Source organism: Rousettus aegyptiacus, unplaced genomic scaffold (assembly GCF_014176215.1).
Source record: "Rousettus aegyptiacus isolate mRouAeg1 unplaced genomic scaffold, mRouAeg1.p scaffold_m13_p_2, whole genome shotgun sequence".
In the NCBI taxonomy this organism is placed as follows: Eukaryota; Metazoa; Chordata; class Mammalia; order Chiroptera; family Pteropodidae; genus Rousettus; species Rousettus aegyptiacus.
In genome coordinates this window covers 97,369,479-97,393,153 of record NW_023416295.1, presented here as the reverse complement: position 1 = coordinate 97,393,153, position 23,675 = coordinate 97,369,479, and the positions used below count along the sequence as shown (strand labels likewise).

The 23,675-nt window shown below is 37.5% G+C and overlaps 1 protein-coding gene and 1 pseudogene across 2 annotated transcripts in view; both read right to left on the bottom strand.

Moving 5' to 3' along the window:
- TIGAR (TP53 induced glycolysis regulatory phosphatase) overlaps window positions 1–17,089 on the bottom strand; it is a 31,647-nt gene extending 14,558 nt beyond the window's left edge. For both annotated transcript variants that reach the window (XM_016150141.2, XM_016150140.2), the window contains exons 1-4: window positions 16,929–17,089; window positions 10,445–10,482; window positions 6,213–6,334; window positions 2,175–2,252 (exon numbers count right to left, since the gene is read on the bottom strand). In XM_016150141.2, coding sequence (XP_016005627.1) covers window positions 2,175–2,252; window positions 6,213–6,334; window positions 10,445–10,482; window positions 16,929–16,960 — 270 coding nt within the window. In that variant the 5' untranslated portion in view covers window positions 16,961–17,089. The remainder of the gene's footprint in view (window positions 1–2,174; window positions 2,253–6,212; window positions 6,335–10,444; window positions 10,483–16,928) is intronic.
- LOC118614361 lies at window positions 4,269–4,387 on the bottom strand (annotated as a pseudogene).
- Window positions 17,090–23,675: the final 6,586 nt, after the last annotated feature.

Below are 23,675 nucleotides of genomic sequence, written 5' to 3'. Positions count from 1 at the left end.
GATTCTAACACCACCATTGGATAGATTCCAATAGTAAAATATTATTTTTAAAAAGGGTATATGCACATTTTGCCAGGTGCTCTTATAATCCTCAAGTCCAAAAGTTCTTACATCATCAACTATATCTGGACCAACCTCTATTAGAAAGAAGAACATTAATAATCACCACTTTTCACTTTTTTAAGAACAAAAACATCCACTGGTTAAATATTCCAAACACTACACTAAAGCATGTCAGGAAATGGTGCCACAGCAGTGAAGGAGAGCAGGGCGTCCCGTGGCTCGCCACCCCTGCTGAGATCACAGGGTCGGGGGATACTAACCCAGGAACAGTAGTGGAACAGTGCCATCACTGAGGGAAATACTGAGCACAGACATGTACAGCACAGACACCTAATCTGGACTTGGGGAATCACAGAAGGCCAAAGCCTGGCGGTGAGTGGAAGTGGGCCAGGTTTAGGGAGCAAGTAATCCAGATACGGAGTCAGAAGTTCAGTAAGGAAAGAGTACGGAGTGTTTGGGAACCTCCAAGAAGGTCCTTGAGAGGCATGTGATTAGCAGCCCAGAGCGTGGACACCAGAGTCAGACAGCTTCGATTTTTAATCTGAGCTCTGCCACGAACGATCTCTGTGACCCTGGGCATGGACTTAACTACTGTGTGCCTTTGTTTCTGCACCTGTAAAATGGGGGCTAAAACTGAGGTTTTTAAACCTTCATAACATCAGTTGTTGTGAAGATGAATAAGCCTGCAGTGCTTGGAACAGTGCCAGAATGCGGTGCACATCGAATAAATGCTCACCTCATATTATCACTAAGACTGGGCACCAGGGCCAAGGGAAGACACAGGTGGTGGCAACAGATCAGATCCCACAGCATGTGAGGAACAGCTGTGGCACCATTGGATAATCTTTGAAAATAAAAGAGAAGTAGTGAACTGCTTTATACAGAGATATTGCAACCAAATTCTCCAAAGATTACTCTGGCTTGCAGTGTAGAAATTGGATTAGAAAAGGGGGTACAGTGAAAACAGGAGAATCACTGTTCCAGTGATCTAGGTGACAGATGACACTGAACTTCAATAGGATGGCAACAGTGAGTTTGCAGAGAAATGAAGAAAGATTCAAGAACTATTTAGAGGTAGAATTGACAAGATGATAATTCGATGTACAGTGTCAGAGACAATGAAGCCAAGAATCAATGGTTCAGGCAACCGGGTAAAGCAGGAGTTGGGTAGAGAAAATTCTCACTCCCTTGAGCTGAAAGTAGATGTAAGGCATTCAAACAGATATTAACGGTCAGTGGTTTCATGTGTGTGTGTGTGTGTGTGCGCAGCTCAGGTAAGAAATCTCTTAAAACACCTCTTTGGAAATCAGCAGCCCATTAACCGAAATCATAAGGGAGGATGAAACTACTCAGAGAGAACGCAGCGGGAGAAAAGATGAGATGGCCCAGCCTGATGATAACACTCCTGCCATGCGATGATAGGCCCTGTTCAGTGTTTCACTGAACTCAGAATGTTTTCGTTTTGAGCATTGGTTCACCGGCACAGAACGAGCCTTTCCAAGCAGTATTTACACTGGAGCTCTAGTATATATGTTGAACTATAACAGAGAACACATCCACGTTAAGAAAAGAAATTCTTTAAAGATGCCCTAGCCATTCTGTTACATTTCTGTCCAGGTATAGAAGAAATCACAGGGCTGACAGGGACATCAACCAGCTATATAGGTCAGTGTTACAGAGCATAAAAAGAATGCTGCTCTAGGAGGAGACTTAGAGTCAAATCTCAGATATGAAATTGTTGTATGGGTTTAGCTAAATCTCAGTTTCAGAAAGATTTATCTCTGGTATATAAAATGGGTATTTATGCTTAAAATCAGGGAGTAAGATTGGGAGGCTGAGGGAGAGAACTTTTCACGTTTAAACTGTGCTGTACCGTGTTAAATTCTTATGCGTATACCTTGCTTTTACAATTTAAGTTGTAAATCACATGATTTTAATAATTAAATAAGATACTATCTATGAAAGTATGTAACAGTGACTGTTAAATCATAAATTATTAACAGATGTTAGCTGTTTCCATATCCCTAGCAGGAAGGCATTTAATTTTTAGCCATGTGATAAACTGATGTGGTTATTGATAATTTACAGTAAAGAATATATAAGTTACTTACTCTCTCTCGAAGTCTTGAATCATATTTTACTGTCATATCTTTGCAAAATTTGCTCTTCTCCAAAATCGCATGCACAGTCTAAAAATCAAAGGACATCTGTTTCTCATAAAAATATTATTCTGGCCAAATCATCAAAATAATACATGCCTTCTTAGTGAATAAAAAAGAACTAGAAATAATTTTCCTTTGCAAAAGTTGCCTCTCTTTGTACTGCTCATCCTTTGTCTCTTCATGCCAGATTTTCATTTTTCATTATAAACTATCTTCTAGTTCAGAGGTCAGCCTACAGCCCAAATCCAGAACATTACTTGTTTTTGTAAATAAAGTTTTACTAGAACACAGCCACTTATGTATTGTTTATGGCTGCTTTCACAGGACGAGAGCAGCTGAATAGCTGTGCCAGAGATCATAAGGCCCACAAAACTTAAAATATTTATTATCTGGCCCTTTACAGAAAAGCTTCTAGTTCATCAACTTTCCACTTGGGTGTGTCTAAATTGCTATTAAACGCATCCATTAAGACTTAATATCAGTTATATGTTCAGTTCTAGAATTCGTATTTGATTCTTGCTTATAGTTTCCAGTAATCCGCTGACATTCTCAATGGCTTTTATCTATGCGTTAAATGGTTATTTCAAAGCCTACATCTAATAACTCCTGTTACTAGATAATTCCCATGTCTGTTTCTGCTGCCTTTCATTTTTGCTCATTTTCACATTTCCTTCTCGTAATGCACCTAGTTATTTTTGATCTACAAGAGATACCGTATTTGTAAAACTGTGGAAGTTATTTAAGTCTAAAACCTGCTTTATATTTTGACGCTCTCCCCACAAGTGAGGCATTATCATCATTATTGTTTTCTTTGTCAATAATCGTACATATATACCTAAACCTTTAACAGTTCTTTGCTTACTGTTCTTTTCTGAATCTCGGACCTGCTTTCAGGAATTATTTTCCTTCTTCAATTACCCTTTGAGTGCTCTTTGCAGTCTGTTTGTATGAAATGTCTTCATTTCACCTACACTTAGAAAATGTTTTGCTAGGTATAAAACTCTAGGTTAATCCTATTATCTCTCAACACCTTAAAGAAATTATTACTGACACTGACAAATTTGCTTATAGCCTAATACTGGCCTTTAGTAAATGATGTTTTTCTTTCTTATTCTTTGGAGTTTTGCAATTTTGTTTCTAAATGTAGATGTGTTTCTTTTTATTTATACTGATGAATTTGTTATACTTCCTGGATCTGATCATTTATCCTCCAACAATTCTGGAGAATTATCAACAGTGACCTCTTTGAATACTGCCTCTTTCCCATTCTCTCTGATACCTCCTTTTGACAGACATTAGACCTCACTATGTTCATGTCTTTTAAACTCTATTTTTAATCTATTTATCACACTCTGCTATATTTCAGTTACTATCTTATATTTATCTATAAGCTAATGATTATTTCAGCTGTATTAATCTATAATTTAGTACCATGGCCCTAGGCAATCACTGATCTGCTTTATGTAGATTAGTCTTTTCCAGAGTCTCATCTAAATGGAATCATACCACAGGTACTTTTGTGTCTGGCTCTTTTGCTCAGCATAATGCCTTTAAGACTCCTGTATGTTGTTGCTGAGTTGTATTCCATTGTATAAATATATAAATAGTTCATTTATCCATTCACCTACTGATGAGCACATGGCTTGTTTCTACTCTTTGCCCATTAGCTGCTATTAAACAGTTGTGTACAAGTCTTTGTCTGGACATGTATTCTTCTCTCTCTTGGATACATTCCTGAGACTGAAATTGCTAGATCATATAGTTAGTGTATGTTAACCTGTCAAACTGTTTTCCAAAGTAGTTGTTCCATTTTACATTCTCATTAGCAATGTATGAGTTCTAGTTGTTCCGTATCCTTTTATCATCTTTAGTCATTTGAATGTTTGTATAATGGCATCTTATTGTGGTTTTAATTTATATTTGTTATGATTATGCTAAGCATATTTTATTTGTTTATGGCCTTCTATGTATCTTCTTTTATGAAGTGCCTGGTCAAATTCAAATCTTTCACCTATTTCTACTTCTTACTTTATTTTTTAAAAATGTCTACAGCACCTGGTCTTCCTAGGTGGTCTCCCATCCAAGTACTAATCAGGCCCAACCCTGCTTAGCTTTTGAGATCAGACAAGACTGGGTACATTCAGGGTGGCATGGCTGTAGACCTTTCACCCATTTTTAAAGTGAAGTATTTGTCTAATTACTGAAAGAATTCTAGTGCTTTGTCTCAAGAAAACTTTCTAAAGATTTTTAACCTGTGTTTTCTTATAGAAGTTTTATAGATTTACTTTTTAGATTTGTTCTATAATCAATTTCAAGTTAATTTTTGTGCCTTTTGTGAGGTAAGACTCAAATTTTATGTTTATCCATATGGATAGCCCATTGTTTCAGCACCCTTTATTGAAAAGACTACCCTTTCAACCACTAAATTACCCTGGCACCTTTGTCAAAATCCAACTAAACAACCCCCCACCCCCACCAAAAAAAAAAAAAAAAAACCTCAAAAACAATAGACCATATAAGTGTTGGTTTATTTTAGGTCCCACAACTTTTGCTTTAAAGAAAAAGTCTATTTCACCTTAATTTTTCAAAGTATTTTCACTGGATAAATGTCTGGAATTTTTTAAGTCATTATTTCTTCATAATATATATATTTTCTTATCTTCATACTCATTCCTCACCCCCACTTCTCTTTTGAAACTTTACATGTACATTAAATTTAATCGTCTTATACTTCACTGAGACTGATTTTCCTTTTTTTAGTCTTTTTTTTCTTTCTATATCTTCCTGTTCACTGACCTCTTCTTCTAGTGTCCAATCTACTGTTAATCCCACCCTGTGAAATTTTCATTTCAGAATATTATATTTTTTATCTCTGGAAGATGAATTTGGTTCTCTTTTAATATCTTCTATTTCTCTCCTCATTATGTTCCTCTAAAGATAGTTTAGCCTCATGATTAAGGTGTAATCCTTGTGACATCTCTACCATATGCTCTATGTATTCAATGAAATCTCTCTACTTTGGCTGATGGGAACTCAAATTGATTCCTACACCATGTGAACTCTAGGAATTGTTCAGCTTACAACTCCTCAGCAATTACTCTCTCCCCTGAAGTTGTGTTTTGCTTGGCCTCGTGCGGTTTCACCCTATACATGCACAGATTAATAGTCTATCAAAGATTTAAGGAGATCCCTATACATATTTCTGGAGTTCTCTCTCTGTGCAGCTCTCTCTCCCAGTACTCTGCCCACAATTTAGATATTTAACCATCCCAAATTCCAAGCTTTGTCTCCTGAATTCACTGAGACCACTGGGTTCTATTTGGCTTCTCCTGCCAGAGTCTGGACACTGCTTCAGCTGGAAATCCCAGAGAACAAGGGCTCACCTCTCACTTCATTTGGGGATCATACATCCACACTACCTGAAGTCCAATGTCTGAAAAGAGTTGCTTCGCAAATTTTGTCATGTTTTCTAGCTGTTTACAGGAGACTAAATTCCAACCTTGTTATTCCCTTATAGTTGTCACAAAAGTCTCCTTCCATTGAGCTTTTAGAAGCTGCTTTGGTTATTTTTAAAATCTCTGATGTTGTTTTTATAGCAATCTGTTCCCTAAAGATATTTCAAACATGTTTTATTTCTTTATAGTAACATTGCTTGCCTGTTTTAATTGTGTCTAGCAATTCCAGTATCTGATGTCTGTGTGGGTTAAATTCTCCTGTCTATTGCTTCTGCTTGACTCTCTCATGACACCTTATCTTTTTTTTAGACATTTTGCTAGACATTTTCCCCAAAGCTACTCTAATTTAATAATTATGAAACCAAAATAAAGTTAAATTTAAAAAAAGAAGTTCTGTCGACAGGAAGAGTGGTTTGCGAGTGATTTCTGTGTGTGATTTCATTTCCTACAGAATTTGGGAGCAGATTTTTCAAAGTTACAACTATGGAGACTTTTAGTTCACCAGCCTCAACCTTGACTCTAAATTACTTACCTGCTTTGTCCTTAGGAGATCACTGGAGAAAATATGAGTAAACTTCACATTATTAAAAAATATACCAGCAGCAGCTGCTTGTTTAAATCCAGTTTCTGAAAGAGACTCATCTATTCCTTGCCCTGTAGTATTAGGAGAAAGAATACCATTCAAATATATATACACACACACACACATACACACATACATACATACAAAAATGCAAATTAAGTCACATGTAAGAGAATATAAATAGCATTTATCTATATTTTATTGAAATATTTCCTTGGGTACTTTTCCATATACTTTGTCAGAGAACAGTAAAATTAGCTATACTCTAAAGGCTCAGGTATTCAAATGTTTCCCAAAATAATGTTTGCATAATGGGAATTAGATAATAATGAGAATTTAACTGTCTCAAGCTTTCCCCTCTTTTGCATTTGCCCATCCCTTCATTAACTATGGTTTAGTAATGCTGGCTCTGATCTTTTCCTCAATTTAGGTGTTATGTTTGGGGGGTAAGATCATTATCTAAGGAAGTTCTTCCTTCTTTATCTCCATGGTCCAAATGTTCTATACTGTATTATTTTCTCTCCCTTCTTTCCTTCTTCACTTAAAAAAAAAAATTTAGAACTTCTATTTCTTGGAGAAAAGCTGATTAGAATACTTTGAAGGCTCTTCCTACTACAAAAGAACTGTGTGTGTGCATGTGTGTGTGTGTGTGTGTGCGCGCGCACAGGGAGATGCATTCCTGGGCTCAAAGGATATAAAGAAAATCTCCAAGAGAAAAGTAAAGCAACCAAAAACCCTCAAGAAGAATCCTGAATATTAAAATGAGAAAATGGGTTGCTGGGGTGGGGGAAGCATGCTGCTGCATGAGACAGCAAGGTGGGAGAACTGAAGAACCAAACCCAACATTCCTACAACGCAGGAATTCTGTAAGAAAGCTCATGTAGTCTCAGGTCAGTGGGAAAATCAAATGCAAATCCTTGTCACAGCAAATCATTCTCAATAAAGGCTAACAAAAGTTTTCTACTAATTTAGAGCAAATAATAGCTCAGTCAAAGACTTAACACACAAGAAATCATTCCATCATGAATGAAAGGCACAGAAACAATAAGCAACAGATTTAGAACCATTAAAACTTCAGACATTGAAATCAGCAAATACAGACTAAAATAACTTATAATTAAAACATAAAGACAGAACCACAAAAATAAGCAAATAACAAGAAGTCATCAAAAACAACCAGAGAGCTTTCAAGAGAACCAAACAGATCTTTTAGTAATGAAAAAATGAATTGCTGAGAAAGGGAAAAAATCCCTCAGTGGATCAAGGGAGATGCAACTGTAGGGATGCTTAGTAAATTCCAAGACAGGCCTGAAGTCATTACCCAAAATGCAGTGTGAATACAGATGAAACATCTCTGATATAGCACAGTAACAACAGAAAGAATAAGCATTCCTAACTTACATCTAATTGGAACTCCAGAAAGGAAAAAAATAATGGGGTGGAAGAAATATGAAGAGATTATGGTTGAGAATTTTCCAGAAATCTACAGATAAAGGAAACACAATGTACATCAAACAGGATAAAAATTGTAAAATCCTTTGTGGATATGTTAAGGGAAATTGTAGAACAAGAAAAATCAAAGAGATTTTAAAAGCAGTTATAGAGAAAGACAAATTACCTACCATGAACACCATTGGGATTTTTAACAGGAACATTAGAATAAAACAGCAAGTGCTAAGAGAACTGTCAGTCTAGCATATCTAGACTAAAAGTGATTAAATAGAATAAAAATACAATAGTCTAGACTAGAAATGATTGAAACTATCTTGACCATTAACTAATCTACACTAGGAGAACTTTCAAAGAAGATACTTCAGGAATGAAGAGCTGGGATACAAAAAAAAAAAAAGATGCTAAGAGAAACTGGTAAATATATATGTAAATCTGAACAAACACTGTCTAAATAAATAATAGCTAAGTCCTAGGTTTAAAAGGGATAGGACTGAGATACTAAACAGTAAGTTCTTTGTATTTTTCAGGAGAGGAAATATTAATCTTATACTTTATTAGGTATGAATGGTAAAAATTTAAAGGTAACCATTAGAAGAACAGAAATGGGAGGTTCTGGGAAAAAATGGCCTAGATGGTAGAGGCTTTGTTCATCCCTCTTGTGACCGAATCAAAGTTGTGACAGGAACATGGAGCACAGCAAGGAAAGTTGCCTGGGATCTAGATGAACAGAAGCACTACAACTAGAGAGTGAAATAATTAATCACCCTGCAATGGTAGAAAGTAGGAGGGGGCGAAGACACAAGGCTGCCTGGTCCCTAGCAGCTGAGTGGGACAGAGGCTATGGCAGTGGCAGCTTCAGACGCCTCTTAAAGGGGGCTTGTCTGCAAGCAGACTTTTGCAGTGATGGACTTGATCACTCTGAGCACCAGTGCTCGGTAGGCTGCACAGGGGGCACCAGGGACTTACAGGGGAACACAGAGTTGTCGGAGTGAGGGCCAGAGGTGAGGCTCTCTCTTGAGCAGAAGTGCCAGTGGTATCCATTGTTCCTCTATTGAGTCCTCCTGCTCACACGTCCCCTCTCCCCTATTGTGTGCAGATGCAACACTGCCAATAGCTGAGATGTCACCAAACTGGATGAGAGGTCACTCTGCCCAGAGGATTCCCTGAAACTCTGCCTCCCCCAACTCGTGGCCCCACCCAAGCAACATCCAGTTGTCCTCTGTGAGTCTAGTGCTCCTTGCTGAGCCAACTCCAAGACTCACACTGGTGACAGCTGGCCTCAGCTTCTGGCATGACCTCTTGAGGCAAGTATAAACGCTTGCTGAATCCTAAGAGGTGGCCCTGGAAGGGCACAGGCTGAAGCTAAACTTGGCCTGTAGCTGAACCCCTCTCAGGACTGTGCCACTGGACACCTACCACACAAAGCTGCACTAATAAGACCAGGAAACTTAGGAGCTTTGCTTAGTACATAAAACAGACACCGAAAGGCAGCCAAAATGGGAAGCAGAAACCATATGAGAGAACAGAACAGAACAGAGATCCAGGAATAATGAAGTCAAGTCATCTAACAGATGCAGAGTTCAAAACACTGGTTATAAAAATGCTCAATGGCCTTAGGGGAAATGTGGATGAATTCAGTGAGAACTTTAACAAAGATATAAATTATAAAAGGGAACCAGTCAAAAATGAAAAACACATTATCTGAGATGAAGAATATATTAGAGGGAATAAACAGAATGGATAAAGAAGAGGACTGAACTTCCAATATAGAGAATGGGGAAGCCACAGACAGTCAGAACAGCAAGAAAAAAGAAGTCAAGGCTATAATAATAATTTAAGGGACCTATAGGACACAATTAAATGTAAAAATATCCATGTCATAGGGGTACCAAAGGGAAAATGAGAAGTTGAAGAGCTATTTGAAGAAATAATGATGGAAAACTTCCCTAACCTGGTGAAGGAAATAAACATACAACCTCCAGAAGCTCAGAGAGTCCCAGAAAGGATGAGCCCAAAGCGGCCCACACCAAGACACGTTATAAAATGCCAAAGGTTAAATACAAAGAGAGATTCTTAAAAGCAGCAAGAGAACAGCAGATAATTACTTACGGGAACATCCATAAGACTGACAGCTGATTTCTCAAAAGAAACAATGTAGGACAGAAGTCTTGGCACAAAATATTCAACATGATGAAACTCAGGATCTATAATCAAGAATATTCTCTAAAAGCCAGACTAGCTGGATCATAGGGAGATTAAAATATCTGAGCCCAAAGTAACACAAGGGAGGGAGAGTCTGTTCAAAATAAAGTAACTATCCCATGTGAGAAAAGGAGTTATCTCTTTTAAACCTCTTTGTTACTATTAAAATGAAAATATTGTAGCAGAAAAATATAATTAACACCAGCCAATAAATTTTATGTTTACAAACATAAAGTAATCTTAAGTCCCAGCAGTTATCTTTTAAGATGGTTTAATCAGCTGCCTGGGCCACTTTGAAGCTACCCACAACGTGGAGTAGCGTTCTTTAAATTCAGTTCGCTTCAGAGTCTCATCCCTCCTGGTTACCATCTGCTCTAACCATATTTCTGTGACTATAATTAATGCTTTAATTCTATAATCCCAACTCACTATACAGAGCTGCCCCATTCACCCTGCCCTATCAAATCTGATTAACTCACTGATCATGATAACACTAAAGGACAGAGCTAAAATAATGGTATACCAACCTTGAATTATTTTCTCCTTGTTCAATCTTGTTTCTCCACTAAAAGAGAGTGGGAAAAAATAAATAAATAAACCTTCATTACCAAATTAGGTTATTTTTGAGGTGAAAAAAATCAATGATGAAAGATGATGGTATTCATAAAGATAGCATGTGAATCTTGTAACATGCTTCCTAATCTAACCTAATATTTGAGTAAATTAGATAAAACTGAATGAAAACAATAAAATTTATTGTAACTATTTGCAATCATCTAATCTACTAAATTGATGAGCTAAAAACTTCAAACTGCCCAAATTAAGGGAGTTATAGGTGGAATATTTTATTTTAAAACATATGTGTGTGTGTATGTATGTATATGTGTGTGTGTGTGTGTGTGTGTGTGTGTTAAATATTCTTGTTAAAATAAATACGGTGACCAAAGCATCTTTCACAGGCAGTAGGAATGAAACGTGAAAGTCAGTCCATTCATCACTGGGCTGAACGAGCTAATGGAGGCAAAGAAGAGCACAAACCCTCAGATCCCTTGCCTTCTCCTAGGTCCTAGGTCTTCAGCTGTTCCATTTGTAGTGCTGATAACTATCTTGAAGACCACAGTGAAGAACTGAGGTTTGAGTAATACATTTTTAAGAGTTAAAAAAATTTTTTTGAAGCAACCAGAAAGGTGAAAGGACTGGAAACTTTGTCACAAAGTAACCATCAATTGAGGCTTGAGGGTGGCGGAGGCAGGGGAACATGGACAAAACTGAATGACAGGAAAAAACTATAGTAAATGCCATCATCACATACATGAAAAGCTTTCAAGGAGAACTCGATAAAACTTCCTTGAGCTCTTTCTATATGGTAAGTACAGTACTAGGCATTGGAGACACAGAGATGGTCAGTGACTGCCCTTGAGAAAGGAGTTGGCTTGTTCTTTGTGAACACTGCACGTAGAATAGAAAATGAGTGGTAAAAATAGTAAACAGATTTCTTCAAAACAAGTTATTTCCTCATTTGGAATCAAATGTCTACAGCCCACATTTATATCCTTCTATGTCAATGAGAGGTGAAAATCTTCAAAGTAAACACCATCGCCACATATCAGGCTCAGATACATTGCTTTGGTTCCACACTTAACAAGCTTGGTTTAGCTCAAGTACTTCAGTTTCCTCATCTGCCAAAGGAGAATAGTAATAGCCTATCTCACAGGACTCCTGTGATAATTGAGTGAATACAGATAAAATGTTTAGAATACTGCTTGGCTTTTAGTAGGCACTCAATCGTCCTTTCTATTTATGTCATTTTTGGAAGGAGTTTTATAGAAATCAAAGATTTAACTTAATGCATTTTTTAATCTTTTAAAAACTGTGAAATAAACACATAACAAATAACCTAACTATAAAGCCAACGCCCATATAACACTACCCAAGTTAACAGATCACTGCCAGCCTCCTAGATCCCTTTCCAATCACAATATCCTTTCATCCTCCGAGGGATTACCTGGACATTCGGATGCTCATTTGCTTGCCTTTCCTCATATCTTCCCCACCACAGGTAGAGCATGGGTTAGTTTAGTTGTTGTTGAACTTTACGATGAATTGCTTACTATGTAGTCTGCATATTGTTTCTTTTGTTCAAAATTTTAAGACACATTAATATTGTTGAATGCGGCTGTGCTCCTTATATTCTCATTACTGTGTAATACTCCACTGTAAGAAATTATCAAAATCTATTACATGGTCTATTGTTGATATTTAGAGTGTTTCCAGTTTGGGGCCATACTGCTATGAATATGTTTGTACACAGTGGATCATATTCGCTAGGGCAGTAGTTCTCAAAGTGTGGTCCCTTAACCAGCATCTCTAGCATTGCCTGGAAACTGGTGGGAGATGCAAAGTCTTGGGCCCCACCCAGACACACTGAATCATAAATTCAGAGGCTGGGACCCAGCAATCAGTGTTTTAATAAATCCCCCAAGTGATTCTGATGCATGCTTATGTTTGAGAACCATCCAAAGATTGGCTAATAACTCTTTCGGTAAACAAAGTTTTATTGGGATACAGGCACACCCATTTGTTTATATATTATTATGGCTACTTTCACACTATAATAGTGGAGCTGAGCAGTTCAGACTGTAGAGCCTACAGAGCCTAAACTACTGTCTGGGCCTTTAAATTAAAATTTGCTCACCATGCCTAGTAATATATACCTAGCATTAGAATTGCTGGCCCATGGGGTATGCAAATATTCAGCTTCATCAGATAACGCTGAAGTAGTTATACCCATTTATACCACTCTACAGTGTTCCACATCCTCACCACCACTTAGTAATATAAGGACTTTAGATTAGTGCCAGACACCTGAACTGTTCAACTCACCATAATTTTCATTTGTATTTCCCTGATTACTATGAAGGCTGATAACACCTACTACATGTGCTTAAATAAAGCTCTACTTAAAAAATAAAAATCAAAATAAAACTCACATGGGATTGAGCTACTCAGATCCAGAAAGGAACTCCATCAAACCTCAAAGTTGGAATCACAGCTCAGGTCTGCCTGGAACTTTGTCCCTTGTTTACAAAAAAATAGTTGCCAACCTCTGCCAGGAGCAATGGTTCTCAAACTGATGGGCTTATTAAAATATAGACTGCTGAACCTGGAGAACACATGCTCATCCTTCAAGACTCAACAGAGGCAGCCAGCTCTTTAGATAGACTTCCCTTCAGGTCCCATTCCCCACCTACCACCGCAGTTTAATGTCCCAGTTCTGTGTTCCTGTTTTACCCTGGCACTACTGGTGTGTCTATCCGGCTCCAGTTCTTTAAAGGCACAGCCAGAAGCTGCATCATCCTAATATGGAGAATGCAGATTTTGAAAATGAGTAATGTTATTCCTGACTCTGCAAGAATCCAAATGCTTCTGGCAAGAAGTCTTATGACCAGCCATTTATAGGCTACAAATATGAATCATTCATTTTGTAGATAATCACACCGTTCTTCACTTAAAAAGGTATTTGATTTTGTTAGCTCCAGTTTATATTCTATGGCATTTCTTTAGAAATCATACAGAAAGCTTAATTTTCCAAGCATATCCTTTTAAAGAATTCAAATTCAACAGAGAAGCACTCAGTCTGTGCCACAAGAAACAAATCATGAGAAATTAGTATACATTTGAGGTAAGTTTTCAAAATAGATATGTTTTAGCACACGTGAAAATTTAAAGCCTCACCTGATATTTGATCATGAACTATCCTAATTCCTCTACACCAATTAAGTCACTTCAAAATATAGATTTCAAGGGCTAGTAACATGAAGACTTTCTCTTGATGTTTGAGGGGGGAATAAAACAGACAACTCATAATATATTTTTATTTACATATAGATTAGTTCTAGGTGCAAAGACTAGGATCAACCCCATTCCCAGGAAACAAATATCACAGTTACATAATGGTTACGTATTATCTTTATAAAAGTTTACAGATGATCTAATATCTATTTTGTATGCTTTATTAAGACCAGAACAATGATTTGCATTCAACAAAAAATGAGTTAACTGATGTTAGAATAGAGTAAGGAAAATATCAGTCTTGCTATTAATAAGTTTTTTTTCCCACCGATTTTCGTAAACTTATTAGGGTAATAAAATCAAGCCACTTTTAAGAATCGGGGAAGGGATAAAAATTCACATAACTATTGTCTATTAAGAATCTAAATAGGGATCACCTGATTTTTCAAGGGTTAATAAAATTACATAGGTTTCAAGTGCACGATGCTGATATACATCATCTGTATATTGCAGTTATCAATAAGTTTACTAACCCATCATCTTTACACCATTCAAATTAAATTTAGTTTGTAAAAGAAATTTTAAGTTTTAAGAGCCCGTTAAAAATTGAAGTGAAATGGATGGTTTGCAGGCAACTGATTGCAAACACCTACAAATAACATTTCAAGGAAACTAGGATTTTCAATATATTGTGCAGGTGATGGAAATGTCAATCTACATACCAGAGTTTTCAACAATGCTGTGTTATAAGATCATGAGAAGTTACAGTTTAACAATATAGTAGACTTGAAGTTTGAAATCTTGGGCATTCTATTCCAAAAATAATACGCAAGGTACTTTCACTTCCAAGTATGATGAAGAAAGGTAAACACTCATATAGTAACAGCACAAAATTCATAAAGGATTTGGTTGAACTTACAGAAATTGCTTTTAAAATGTTTTCTTGCATTACTTAAAGAGGCACTGTTTAATAAAATTATCGAACTTTTATAAAATATTGATCATGCCAACATAGTGTTTCAAGATGTCTGAGTAACTTATAGAGTTATACAGAATCAGGTAACAAAACTCCAGTGCCTATTCCCAAATTATACTGAATAATAGAATCTTGCTAATTCCAATAGTCATTACATATAACTAGGGCAATTATCAATCAAGTTTGAAATCATTTTTTCCTTAAAAGATCATCAATTTTAGCTTTAAGAATTCTGAAGGAGAAAGGATAGTTCAGACACTATCCATTATTTGAACACTTTCATTCCACTTTCACTCACACACACACACACACACACACACACACAGAACAACACAAACTATTATCACTCTTTACAATTCTATTAAGAGAAATAAAAAGTAGCCGCTAAAATGGCTGGTGATATTCAAGCAATGTACAAATACCAGTCTTTAACTTAAGATGCAGAAGAGAACCCTGCTTAAGAGGATGGCCTGTAGAGTCATGCTGCTTTGATTCAAATCCTGCCTCCCCAACCTGCCATGTGACTTTAAGCAAGTTACATACCCTCTGTTTCTGTTTCCTTACCCACAAATTGAGGAGCAATCCTTACCTCACTGGATTGTTGTCAAAATTTAATTATAACAGTGCTTGGCATTTATTAAGACATTTTTAAATTGGTTTCTATAGCTATTCTATGAGGAATCAATTTAAAAATCAAGCCATTTTTAAGAATCGGGGAAGGGATAAAAATTCACATAACTATTGTCTATTAAGAATCTAAATAGGGATCACCTGATTTTTCAAGGGTTGGTTTAATCCAAATTTCCTACAACTTCTGAGCTTCAATTATATGTCAGACACTGTGCTGGCTGGGTCAAGGGAGCCAGAAAATGCCATAACGTTCAAAGAAATGGCAGTTAGGACTCTAATAACTGTTCTGTTATTGATTAAATAGGTAACAGATATTAGATAAGCAGTCATAAAAGTGATAAAGCGTTCTACAAGATGAAGAGGGGTAAGGCAGAAGAGATAGAGAGGAACTCAATTTCTAGTTTAGTCATTAAAATCCTGTGAATCCTGAAAGGACAATTTCAGGTGATTCCCAAGATTATCTTCCCATAAAATAACAACAGGACAAAAAAGATAGAATTAAAGTAGGCTTGACCAGGTTAAATAATATTAGTATTTCTTGTGAGCTCCATAAAGTCAAAAATGGCATCTTACTTATTTGTGCAACGCAGGTCGCTGGCACATAGTACCTACTCAAAATGCTGTTCTGATAAACTATGCATACTTATTTGAGGATTAACTACATTTTTTGTTAGAGCTGTCCTTATAGAAAGAGAAGTTATTTAATTTTCATACATATTTCTTCTCTACCATTGTTATAAACTTTACCTTTCTCCCATTTAATTCTCACACTAACCCAGTAAGGTAGGTACTATCATTATCCCCGTTTTATGTATCAGGAAACTGAGGTCAGAAAGGTTAAATCAGTTAACAGAAGGCCAGGTTACAAGACTCCTAGCGGGATTCTTTCCTAGGTCAATATTGCTTGAAAAATCTGTGCTCTTAACCACCCTCATTTCACTTCCCATGAACAGCTGCCAAATAAGTGCTGAGAAGAAAAAAGAGACATAAAGACATATCAGCATTTTGCTCCGTGTAATGTTATGAAAATATTTGTTAGGGTGATGTGGTCGACTGAGACACAGGCAAAGGCCGTTTTTCCTCTTCCAGTAATGTAACCTCTGGAGGGAAGAAATAAATCTCAGATACACGTCCATGGGGTAGTCCCCAAGACAAACAATGGGAAACAGCAGAGATGGAGAAAGGGGAAGGCAGCCAGAATCACAAGTAACAGGCTAGGGCGAGCTATTCTGCAAATTCTTCGGAATCAGCTGGAAATTAACACGGTGCATATAGAAGTCCGAAGACAAGGTTGTCTTTTTCAGCTTTAGCTCAGGCACCAAGTGGCTGGGAACTTGGATCATTTACTTATCCAGACCTGACTCTCCTTATCTGTAAACGAAAGTGACGATCTTTGACACCTGCCTCCCTTCCTCGCTAAGTGACGCTGGGGGAAGGAAGAGCCGAAATGAAATAACACGTACGAAAACAGCTAGAAAATAGCCCATGCCAGCCGACTCTCCGAGGGGTGGGCAAGCAGGAAAAGAAGGGATGACAGATCAACCGTACTTCACCCACTCCAAAACACGCTCATTGAAGAGGAGAGAAAGGCGCTCTGCGACAGCAATACTCACTGCCGGACAAAGGTCAAAGCGAAGCGTGTCATCTTCCTGGGGCTCGTAGGAACGGGAAGAAGCAACGGCCACAGCTCAACGAGAGCCACCGGCACTGTGCCCCGCGGCTCCTCTGCACTGCGGGATCATCTCGCTCATACCACTTCCTCCAACCCCATCCGGCCAGCCGGCTCCGCTGCCATAGGCCAAAGCGGCCGCCTACATCATCTCCGAAAGGCCAATCAGGCCCGCAGGTCGGAGGAGACCGGCGAGAGGGGAGGCCCCGCTCACGGCCGTGGCGCTTGCGCCCCTGCGCACGGGTCTGTGATTGGCGCGCGGCAGATGCGTGCGGAGTCCGGCCTGTAGTCCGCGGTGGAAGCGATTTCTGGTCATGCTTGCCTCATCTTTCAGGGAACTCAACGCTTGGAGCTATGGTTGCCCTGTTCTAAGGTTGGAATGCAGCCAGTCGTCTTACTTCCTGGCTCTACAGTGCCAGATGAATCGGGTTATATGAGGTTTAGCTGTTCATGCCTAACACGGAGGTTAAAAGGTCCGCAAAGTCTATGGACTTAAACCACCCAGTTGCAGTCCCCAGATCCGCATTTACAGGCATGCTCCTAGAGCAAATTTCAGACTCTTTTGAGCCTGCTTCTAAACTAGGCCTCATACTTGGCGTGCTGAGCCCCGTCTTCCCAAAGAATCCTGCGAAGTCAGCTTGTTGAGAGTACCCTCACCCTCGGTATCTAATGAAGTTTCTTTCCCACTGACCCTCGTTATCTAATAACCAGCTCCTCTTTAGTAAATTTACCTCATCGCATGTCTTGACCCCCGCTCCCACTGTTTTTTTTAAAAGTATCTAGTGAATAAATTCTCTTTAACAGCCTTCAAGGGACTTGAGAGAGTTACTTAGCCTCTCAAACTCTGAACAGGAAGTAAAAGAGGATAACTAGCCATGACACAGGTAATAATGTAAGCTTTATTAATAATATAAGCTTTATATTGGTAAAGCTTACCATGTGGTCTTTACATTGTCTTCCATGCATTTTTAACCTAAATTCTCTTATTTAATAATGCATTTGTTTCCCTGAATCCCCAATTATATACTAGAAGATGGGTTTAAAGAACTTAAGTGAAACATGGGCCATTTGGATTGATAAGCACACATTTCAAAAACAGTTTCACATTTAAAATTCCATTTGGCTCTCAGAACAACTCTGAGGCAGACAGAGTATACTATGCTATCTTCACTTTTAAGAGATGAGAATTCTGGCCAGGAGAAACAAAGCAATTTGTCTAAGCTCACAGCTGTTCAGTGATAACACGGGACTAATTCAGAGATTCTCAAACCTACCTGCACATTGGAATCATCTAGGATTTTTTAAATCCAGGCTACATCGCAGAAAAATGAAATCTGGACCTCCGTGGGAGGGACCCGGGCATCAATAACTTTTTAAAATCTCCAGCTGTTTCCAATGTGCAGCCAGTTTTAAGAGCTAGAAGTTTAAACCAGTGCTTCTCAAATTTTTAAGGTGTACTCAAATCACCTGGAGATATTGTTGAACTATTGATTCTGATTTAGTGGGTTTTGAATGGGGGCCAAATTCAGTATCTCTAACAAGCTCCTAGGGAAAAGGGAGCATTTTCAGGATTAGGGTAGAAGAGTCATTCAGAGGGCTCTAGTGGAGCCCTGATTACCACAGGAGTACACTGCTTGTACATAGTAAATGCTCCATATATATGTTCTGAATGATTGAATGAATAAACCAGTCCAACAGATTCTCCTGGAAATTTGACCTAGAAAAAAGAAAATAAAGTAGTTAGCTGTAAGGACTAAAGCAGAAAGAAATCCTAGAGAAAAACCACAACATAGAGCTATGAGGGAGCATGTAGACTGAAGCAATGAAGAAACAGAAACCACAAATAATACAAGCTTGAGAACAGATTTGTAGATAAGGACTGGCAAAGGTAATGGAAAAATGTATAGACACACAGGAGCAGATCCAAGTGAGTAATGCAGAGACCACCTGATCCCTAGTCCCTTAAGATGCCATAGCACCAGATATCTTGTAGGTTCTAGTTTTTACAATAAAACTTTCGATTTAAGGGGTCTGAGTGAATTTCTAAAGCCTAATTAAAAACAGCCTTCTACTTTGTCTTATTTGGTACAATAACTGTAAGTTATGAGCTATTTCATGACTCATGTAGGGATGTATTTCATAACTCATAAGGCATGTAGAGGTTAACTAATTTCCCATCTCTCAAGATCTCAGAACTGAGTTTGACCCCAGGTGAGTATGCTCCAAGTAGTATCAAAACTACAACAATGAGGGTAAATACTGGCTCCATTTCATTATTTCCCTGGCTCCTATCAAAATGTTTGAAACAAAATTTGTTAAATGAATGAATAAAGAATTTCTCTTTTGATCAATTTGTCAAATGAATCAGACATCTAAAACTAGCTGATAAAATGGGAGATGGTTGCTTTAGGAGAAATTTAGGAAATTATAAAATATGAATATTCATTTTAAAAATTATCCAAGAAATATGTATAAAAACAATGTCATTATAAACTTTAAAAATCTGGAGAAGGTTAAAAATCTTTAAATAAAGGTTGTTGATCTTTGAAAGAGTGAACATTATCCTGGATTTTTCACAATGGTTCAGGAATTGTCATTCAATTTATAAAATGAACAGGGAATTGGTTTAAACTTTGTTTGGATAGCAGCTAGAAGTTACCACTGATATACTTTTGTTGACAAGCTATCAAATCACATCTGCCCTTTTTAAAAATGAAAAACAGTGCTTCGTTGTGGTACTTCATATGATGAAAATCTGAATTACTCAGGATAGGCCAAATTACGCTGAGGTAACAAGTTAACCCTGAAATTTCTGTGACTTAACCATTAATTTTTGTTTCTCATGCTACATGTCTGACATGGATCAAAAGGAGGCTTGATATAGTCACTTAGGACTAGGGTTGACAGACACATTGACATCAACACAGGGATTCATAAATTACTAGGGCAGATGTTGAGAATGACTGAGTGTCTTGAATGAGTTCTTAGATGCTTTCTCTATTCATTGTTCAGAGCTACTTATATGGCCCTTTCTAACTGCAAAAGTGATGGGAAATGTGGAGGAATGCATGAGTGTTCAATGAGTAGATGACGCCATAAGCACTGTGCGTGTTGGAGTATCCCAAGTTTCTGCCCTTGGCCCACTTCTCTTCTCAATTATGCAGTCTCCTAGGTGATCTCATCCACCGTGTAGATCTTATTTATATCTCCTGCCTATAATTTTCCCTGATCTCTTCATTTATTTATTCAGCTACCTACTCAGTATCTTCACTTGGATCTCTAGCGAGCATCTCAGTGTAACTTTGTCTACACACACACTTTGATTTTTACCTCCAAAGACTTCTTACTCCTCTTCAAGTCTTTCTTATCTCAGTAAATGGTGAAATCATCTACTATTTTGCTCATGTAATCTTTGATCTTTCACCTTAACCTAATGCTCCTCATCAAATTCATGACAAATTTTTGTAGGCTCAATAATTCAGTGAGTGCTGGACTTTTACTCATGTTTTCAAATAAATATTTAATTACAATCTTCACTGAAGATGAGCCAAGTGTGATAATACCTGATTTACTTGGAATGCAGGACTAGGGAGGAAAGTGGGGGTTGACATCAGTTCTCCAGGCATTTAAATACTTTCAACAATAGCATTAAGAATTAAATTAATTATGTTAGACCAAATGCTGGCCTATTGGTTAATTAGAGTCAGTGAATTTCTATTCTTGTTATAATTTTTTTAACTGAGGGTTTTCTTCTTATTCTCGTCATAAGACTAAGTTATAGACTTAAATCTTCAGGACTTCAAAGATCTTTAAAGATATACATCTTTGAAATGTGTGGAGACTTCTTTTGTGAACTAGTCTATGTCATTTTGTATAAATGCTTCATGTGTGAGTGGGAAGAATGTGATTCACTCATTATTGGTTGCAGAGTTCAATATATGTCTGAATCCAAGCTCATTTATTGTGCTTTTCAAATCTTCATAAATAAATAAATAAGTGAATACATCTAAAATCTCTTTAAAAAGTTTATGTGGGCTCTATCACCAAATTATGTCTTGAGTCCACTACTCTTCCTATGACCTTACTACAATCTATGCTAAGCCTCCATCATCTCTTGTCTGGATGACTGTGAGAGCCTGTTAACACAATTCATACCTTATAAACTATCCCCTACTCAGCTGCCAAAGTGATGTCTCCATGATCATATCACTTGCTGGAAAATTCTCTAATGATTCTTATTGCAACTAGAATAAGTCTCAACTCTTTATGCAACTCCTACAAGGCCTAATTGACTTGGCCCCTCTCTAGGTCTCTGGTACTATTTCCCTTTTCACATCCTCTCTTCACCAAGCCACAATGCTTCTTTCTGTTCCTAGACATATCATGATCATTCCTATCTCAAAGACTTTGAATTTTCTGTTCCTTCTGTTTACAAAGCTCTTCCTAAGATATTTGGCATGGTGATCTCCTGCTCAGCCTTCAGATCTTAACTCAAAAGTCACTTCCTTAGGAGGCCTTTCCTCAAGCAAAATAGCCTGCACAGTCAGTATCATCCTATATTATAGTACTTGGATCTTAAATTATATCATTTATTTACTGTTTTTACAGGTTCATTGCCTATTTCTCTTTGCAAAAATGTAAGTTCCTTCAGTGCCTAGAATAGTGCCAGAAACATTGTAAGAGCCCAATCAATATTTGCCATCATTAGAAATCATGTTCCTAAATAATATTTAATTATATAATAGCATTCCCCCAATATGTGTTAAATGAAAAAAATTAAAAATAAGATAGAAACCTATTCATTATGAGACTGATTTTATAAGAAAAAAAATACATACATTGGAAAAAAAGACAAGAAGAAACGTCATTCGCATCAACAGTTTCTCTAGATAATATTTATAATGTTTACAATACTTGTGCTGTATTATTACTAAAGGGTTTTTTCTAGTGATATATGCATATAATTAAGCAAAATGTCTTTCACAAAGAAAACTATCCAGAGGGTGGATAGGGGAGAATGTATATACCGTTCAATGTATGTGGCCACTTATATATTCTAAGGCAAGCCAACTTACTATTATTACTATTTAGTAGAGTACAACTCTGAATAGTCAAAACAAACCTTAGTTGATGGGTATGTGTGTTCTTGGTATTTGTTTACTTATAATTATGTCATTTTATGATTCAAAGATAAAGCTCTAAAAGCCTCGCAAGAATAGAAACAAAAAGATTTTAAGTTTAAGACTAAAGATGGACAGACAAAACTGACATCAGATGTTAGTATAAGCTGAGAATCTTTGGGACCAACTGAGAATTGTGGTTTTGAAATTACCCAAGTTATTTCTAACACCACTACTTTGTTTTTTTCTTCTATTGCTTTTAAGTTGGATATTGTAGTGGTTTATGCAAATTTAATAAAAGAGAAAGTCTCGGACTTTTATTGGCAGGGATTTTCTTGCACCACCCACTGTCATAATTGATTACATGCTGTACCCTGACGGAGGAACAGAATTTCTTGGCTAACAGAAAATCACAAATACATGGTAAACCATCTGTTTTGTCCAGCGACTGAGAAATAATAATGTGACCAGTGATCCAAGCAAGAAGGGGCTGCCAGTCCAACTGTGCCCAGTCCTGCATCAGCTCGATGTCTGAAGGTGGAGGGAGATTTGTTTTGGCAGCCATGCTGCCAACATCTGACATCTGTCGCCCATAGTTCCCCATTATTGCTAGTTCCAAAAAATTATATCTGCCAGTCAAACAGCTTTTCTGCTGATGGACAGTCGAAGGATGCCTTCTCGGCCTGACATGCTTCTGGGAAACTCCCCTTTATTTGAATACATGCATCCACTAATCCCTTTTCATGCCTTGCCTTTTAGCCTGTCACTTAATGGGAAAAAGATCCCTCCCCAAGCCCAAGTTCATTGCTCTTTGGAAGAATGGCCAAAGCACAAAGGGGATACTAGGAAAGTTGTAAATGCTTATGGTTTTTCTCTCATGGGATCAAGAGTAGTCTCCATTGGGATCCACAAGAAAACAATATCACCCCACCCCCAAACCTGCCTATTGGGAAAGTTAACATTTGCATATATAACTCCTTTAAAAATAATTAACATGGTACTTGATGTGTGTGAGTGTATTCTTGTTGAAACTTCCTATGTATTAGGCACTTCACATAGACTACCTCATTTAATCCTCTTAATAATGCAGCGAAGTTTTGTATTTTACAAAAGAACAAGCAGAGGCTCAGAGCTCTTATAGCAAGTAGGTGGCAGCTCTGGGATTCAAACCCGGATCTTCTTACTTAAGTGAAACTCTCCCTGTCAGATATTTATGACAACTGGTATATAATATATAAATGTCTGATAGAGTCAACAATACTCCAGGCAAATAGCAAGCACTGGGGGGTATTTCTTGGGAAGGCCAATGCTCTTGCTTTTGCCACAACCCTGACAGGCATGCTAAGAAAATGAGAAGACCTTTAGAGCCCTAAAATGCTGATCCTCTGGCCTTGGATCCTAGAATGATTTAGAGTATACAGCAAGTAAGGTGGTAGGAAATGCTGCATTGGTGCTTCCAGTCTTTTCATTTTGATTTTACAGAGACATATGGAAAATATAGTCGAATGATTGCTTTTAAAATATCTGAGGCATCGAGACTTTCCAGGATAGTATTGACCGAGATGTCCAGA